At 47.0% G+C, this 6,386-nt stretch overlaps 1 protein-coding gene across 1 annotated transcript; it reads left to right on the top strand.

Annotated features, from left to right (window-relative positions):
* Positions 1 to 386: 386 nt before the first annotated feature.
* LOC114633397 (igE-binding protein-like) lies at positions 387 to 2,925 on the top strand. The gene has a single exon (XM_028781984.1). It carries the CDS (start codon positions 1,573 to 1,575, stop codon positions 2,257 to 2,259), a length of 687 nt encoding a protein of 228 aa, XP_028637817.1. The 5' UTR covers positions 387 to 1,572; the 3' UTR covers positions 2,260 to 2,925.
* The last annotated feature ends 3,461 nt before the right edge of the window (positions 2,926 to 6,386 follow it).

Consider the following 6,386-nt stretch of genomic DNA (forward strand, 5'->3'; position numbering starts at 1 on the left):
GAGGAAAAAGGAACGTTTCAGTTAGATTTAGTCTTGATGTCCATGCTCCAAATGCTTGTTTTAACCATGGTAACAAGTGTAGAGCACATACTGCTCTCTGTCAATATACCCATTTGTAGTAACAAACATAGAGTGGTGTGTGGAGAGCCGCATAGTCCTGTGCCTTTAAGATGGCACCGGTCTGCGCCTTCCGCCACCTGCTGGCGAGGACTCTTAGGAGTAAACAAGTCCTTATTTGGCTGTGGCAGTTGATCTGGCTGGTCTCCGTGTGTGTGTGTGTGTGTGTGTGTGTGTGTGTGTGTGTGTGTACCTATCTGCTGTTGCCACGTGGCAGACGGGGGTTGGCTATTCCTAGAGTACTTAAGCCTGGGAGACGCTTCCCCCAGGCTCGGCAGTCAGAAGATTGTTCAAGGGTCCTGAATAAACTGCTTGGAGAAGAGCTCCTGCGTTGAGTCTTCCTTGCTGGTCGAGGGTGGACGCGACAACTGGCGGCCCATACGCGCGACAATAGGGGAAAGCGAAGCTCAGAACTTCAAGCAGTCAGGGTGGTGCACCGGTAAGTTCCCAGGTTAAGTTGGGACAAGGGAAGGCCCTCGGTAAAAGAGGCAATAAAGTTTCTGGGTAGGAACAATAAAGCTCCCAGGTCAGTGGGACGAGGGAAAGTTCCCAGGTAAATGGGACGAGGGAAAGTTGTGGAATAAGGGAAAGCTCCCGAGGTGAGTTGGAACAATAAAGTCCACGGAGTGCAGCCATTTTGCTCTTCTCTGCAGACAGAGCGGAAAAGTTTACATTGTTGCAGACCAAAAGTGAAAGGCACAGTGTGCCGAAAGTATGGGCGCTTCTCAGTCGCACCCAATTTTTTTTGGCTCTTCAGGAGCTGCTGCTGTTATCTAAAAATTTGAAACTTAAGAAAAGCACCCTTGAAAGGTTTTTGGATGAGTGTGATATCATTGCTCCTTGGTTCGCAGTTTCCGGTAATTTAACTATCGATTGTTGGGATAAATTGGGAAAGGATCTAGACTTTGCATGGGGTCAGGGAACGCTCAAGTCAGGGGTCAGACCTGTGTGGAAGCTTATCAGGAACTGTTTGGAGGATCAGAGGTGCTGCAGGGCAGTAGAGGAGGGACAGACTGCCCTGGAAATGCTGAAAGAGGAGCGCTCAGTTAAGTCGAGTGGGAAGGAGGATTCTGACACAGACTGGTCAGATACTGATGAGGAGCTTCAAGCTCTGATTGAAAAGGTAGAGAAACACTCTCTGAAAGAAGGAAAGAAGAAAAGGGAGGTAGACAAAGACCCAGAGACAACTGCAGGGCCATCAGGGGTAGTGCCTCCTACTCCTCCGCCATATAATGCCCCGAGCGCCCCTATTGAAGGCTCGGGACATTCATTTTACCCAGAAGTATGGCGAGCAGTGAGATCGGAGTTGCAACTTGCTTGCCCAGTTTTTCAAGATGCTCAAGGTAATCGTTATGAGGAGCCTCTTGATTTTAAGGTCATAAAATCTTTGGCAGAATCAGGACATATGGCATTACGTTCACTCTGGCTCAAGTTGAGGCATTAAATAGACATTGTATGACACCTAGTGATTGGAGCAGCTTGGCTCGTGCCTGTTTGAGCCCTGGGCAATATCTGGATTGGAAGGCATTCCTCATTGAGTATACTACAGAGCAGGCTGCTACAAATCAGAGGAATGGTAATCCTGCTTGGGATAGGGATATGTTGCTGGGACAAGGAAGATTTGCCAACCAGCAGACAGGGTATCCTGTGCAAGTGTTTGAGCAAGTAAATCAGATCGCCATTAAGGCGTGGAAGTCTTTACCTAATAAAGGGGAAGTAAGTGGCAACCTGACTGAGATTCTACAGGGTATTGTGGAACGTGCTCATCGCACCTTAAAAGAATGCCTACAAAAACAAAAAGGGGGAGTAGGCCAAGGCCGTGCCCCCAAGGAGAGAATATCGTTAGCCTTATTTACCCTAAATTTTTTAAATTTGGATGTCCACGGCCGCTCAGCTGTGGACAGACATCAGAATTCTCATGGCCCCTCTAGAAGCATGGTAAAATGGAAAGATGTCCTAATGGGCTCCTGGCGAGGGCCTGATCCCGTGCTGACAGGGGCACGAGGTTCTGTTTGTGTTTTTCCTCAGGACCAGCAAGATCCAGTGTGGGTGCCCGAGCGCCTGGTGCGGAAGGTTCGCCATGAAGACCCTCCTGAGGCTCGAGATGATGATGGTGACAGTGACACCAGGGTTAGAGACTGAGGGAGCTGGAGGCATCTAGAGAACCCCTGCTTCGTGACATCTTCCTCTTGACCAAGTGGGCGGGTTTGGGATCCTTGGCTATACTCATGGTGCTAGCCTCCTCTATCTGCCTGTGGTTTATTTGCAAGGTTAGGGTTACACAAAAACGTAATGCAGCCATGATTATCCAAGCCTTTACTGCCTTTGAGGCCGGACGGTTCCCCCAAGCTTGGCTGGCAGCCATCAAGCCTTGAGTCATCACGTTCAGGTTGCGAGGCTAAGCACTGCACTTGAGGTATGCTGTCAGCTGCTAGCAGCCTCAAGGGGAGCAAGTCTGATTGATGCGGGTTAGTGCCGTCCTTTCCCCCAACCGGTTCCAACGTTGTTCCCGCCTCAGCAAAAATTGGCACTGGACAGATCTGACACTGCCTGGGCAGGGATGCTCAGGGAGGGTTAGCACAATGTTCGTTGTTCTTTCTGAGATCAGACCTCTACTCTCACCTGTTTCGTATAAAAACAAAAAGGGGGAACTGTGGAAAGCCGCATAGTGCTGTGCCTTTAAGATGGCACCAGTCTCCGCCTTCCACCACCTGTTGGCGAGAACTCTTAGGAGTAAACAACTCCTTATATGGCTGTGGCTGGTGATCTGGCTTGTCTCCGTGAGTGCGGACCTATCTGCTGTTGCCACGTGGCAGACGGGGCTTGGCTAGTCCTAGAGTACTTAAGCCTGGGAGAGGCTTCCCCCAGAGTCGTCAGTTAGAAGATGGTCGTCAGTTAGAAGATTGTTCAAAGGTCCTGAATAAACTTCTTGGAGAAGAGCTCGCGTTTTGCGTCTTCCTTGCTGGTCGAGGGTGGACGCGACAGTGGTGAGCCATTCACACAAAGTATCACAGCTAGCATATGTATCATAAGTTAGCATTTCAACCCAAGTTCTCCAAATGTACCTTTTTCATTTTTTTTTTTTTTTAGTTGCATTCATTTGCTGGGGACCTACAAGTGTGAAGGTCAGGGGACAACATTACTGAATCCATTTTCTCATTCAGCCATGTGAATGCCTTGTCACCCAGTGACTGTACCTCCTTAACCATCTCATTGCCCTGCAATTGTATCTTAATATATGTGTTCTTCATGTGTATGGTCTTGTGTGGAGGACACAAGTCAACATTGGGGTATCCCATAAATTAGATTAAAATTAAAATTGAATTTATGGGTCACTGGGCATGACCAGTCATCTCTGGTCCCTAGTGTTCCCTGAGATGTTCCAACAGAGACTCTAAGAATGGGACTGGCCTGGTTTGTTTCTTAAATGTCCATAAAACAAAGTATTTGCTGACCTGTAGGCCACACAATGTATGGTTTTCGTTTGCTGTGAGCAGAGAGTTTTGAGGTTTGTTCTGTTGCTATGTATTATAATGCTAAGTGCTGGCCCCCAAGACCTGGTTGCCCTAGAGATGAGTCTGCATGTAGACCCAAGTGATGCTATATGACCTTGCCCCCAAGTTATTTCTGATTGATAAATAAATATGCCTCCAGTCTATAGCTGGGCAGAATTCAGATAGGTGGTGCTTGGTGTGCCCAGCCAGGGGGAGAGGGGTTGGAAGAGACCATGAGGAGAAGAGAAGGTGAATGAGGGTGAATGGGTTAGGTGAGTCAGGAAATAATGGTCATATGGGTTGGCTAATTGGAGTTAAGGGCAACCAAATGAAACATGGCAAATTATGTAATGACATTATTGGCTGGGAAATAGACAGAATAGCATAGAGGATAGGTATCTGGCCAGCTCTCGTGCTGATTAAGACTTACTGTAAATATAAAGGTTGTGTGTGTGTGTGTGTGTGTGTGTGTGTGTGTCTTTTATCCAGAAACTAAATGGTTAAAGTTGGGGTAGAAACCCTGAATTGGGATTAATATTAAATATTAATGAATCCTCTTAGGGTCAAAAATAATTCTTTCTTTGGATAGTTTTTCCTTCCCAAATAATTAAATCTATGAGAAACATTTTCAACCTCTCCATTGTACAAATACCAGTTTTGAGTCAGTTGAGCCCCTGTCAGCGATGTCATACCAAGCTGCTCAATGAAGAACTCCATAGTCCTCATCTAGCTCATGGTGGTTACACTTATAGCCTGCATCCTCTCCAGATTACAGAGCTGTGGAAATAAGGTGTAATGCTGAAGGAGGCTCTGACAGTGCACCAAGCTGTCCTGGACATCTCTGAGGATGTGGAGGTATTGAATGGCCAAGAGCAAACCTTGCTTCAAAGGATAGAGATACTGGCTCTGTGGCACAGGGAGTGGCTGATGGGACCCACATACAGAGCAGTCAGTGCCCCAGTCCCATGGGACATGAACTAGGATCCAGAGGACCTAGAAGAGAGAACCAGGGAGCAAGGGTATGCAAGAAACTGTCTAGAGTCTGATCAAACTGTCAAATTTTAATTTTTCCATACTGGGGTTATATACACATAGAAGTAGGATATGGGGAGAGGGTGATGTAGGGTCTTCTTTGTTTCTGGGGAGTGCAGGTGATCTCAGGGGGAGTACAAATGTTCTCCAGAACAGGATATTGGCTGGGTGAAGACTTCACAGAAGCAGCAGGGCAGAAGAGGTCACTATGTACCTGTCCATAAGATCTATTCATTTATTCTTACCTAAGTTAATACTTTCCCACCAAAGCTACCTGTCCATAAGATCTATTGTTCATTTGTTCTTATCTAGGCTGGTACTTTCCCACCAGGGCTACCTGTCTACAATATCCATAGCTATCTGTTCTAGGGTCAGTGTTTTCCCACAGAGACCAAGACTTTGTGTCAGTAGGCGTGTATGGCTGACTTAGGCCAATTAATATATAAGCAAGGTTACTCCCAATAAGTACAAATGGATGGATGGATGGATGGATGGATGGATGGATGGATGGATGGATGGGTGGATGGATCCAACAAGGGCAAGGTGCCTCCGGGACATGTCTCTGACTTAGATATCAGGTGCCATTGAACACAGAGTTTTGACTTAGGTGGTGTGGGGTGTCTTGCTATAGATGGCCCTCTACTTCCCTCTCCTTCAGATTCTTTCTCCCCTCCCCTTTGCCATCCTGCCCTTCCCACACTGCTCACCGTAGTCCTCTGCACTCCCAACCTTACTGTTGCTGTACACTCTGGGCTCTGAGTCCCATCAGTCTCCAAGAGAAGCGCTGCACCTCTGCACACGTCACCTACGTCACAACTTTGTTTTTAACAAATTGCAGTTGTTTGATTTTACCAGTGAAGACTCAGTAGCCAGATGCTGAGGTACAGCCCCGCTAGATCAGAGAGGCAGAGAAAGCACTCAGCTGACCTTCCTTCTCAGATGAAGTCCCAGAAGGAAAAACTAGTTCTCCACAATGTCTCAAAATTTTTCAAAAAAAAAAAAAAAAAAAAACATTCCTGTGTGCTTTTCTATCTGTCCTCCTGACTTCCTCTCACTATGGTTTTTCCCATGTTCAACCCCTGTCAATTCCGCTGGGGATTGTCCAGTCAGAAACTGTCTTGCCATCTGAAGCTGCCCAGCTGCCTGGCCTGAAGCAAGAGCAATAGGTTAACAACAGTTTCACCAGCAGCAATTTCCAGCCCCTACACCCTGGCAGTGCTTCTGTGATGTCCCCAGAGATGGAGCAAGATGAAGTTATCTGCCCGGAATCCCCTAATGTGCTTTGAGTTAGGCCCTCGAGCTCACCTGGCTGTACACTGAAGAGATCAAAGTAGCAGGATAAACTCCATTTTGCTCTTTATACTCCAGTCTGAGTTCCTTGTCCTCTGGGTGACATGGCCTCACCCTTGAACTCTGAGAAAAAGACCAGAGTGTCCTCAGCAGTTGGAAATAGACATAACAGCTGTGGCCAGCTCATAATAACAGGATAAGCTGGTCACAGTAACAGGATGAGCTAAGAAAACATGAGTCAAAATGCTTCTTTTAGATGTATGGTCTCTCCTTGTGGTTTGAACAGATGCTATACACTAATCAGTCTAAAGGCCAGCATTTTATTCCCCACATATCCAATCATGTAACACCAAGGCTTGGAAGCCCCTGTTTGCAATTTTTCCCTACATAACACCTAGTCCCCTAGACCAGGGTGTCTCTTTCCTAACCTGTTGCATCAGGAAGTTTTGTGAC

The sequence above is a fragment of the Grammomys surdaster genome, unplaced genomic scaffold (assembly GCF_004785775.1).
Source record: "Grammomys surdaster isolate TR1022 unplaced genomic scaffold, NIH_TR_1.0 607, whole genome shotgun sequence".
NCBI classification, from domain to species: domain Eukaryota; kingdom Metazoa; phylum Chordata; class Mammalia; order Rodentia; family Muridae; genus Grammomys; species Grammomys surdaster.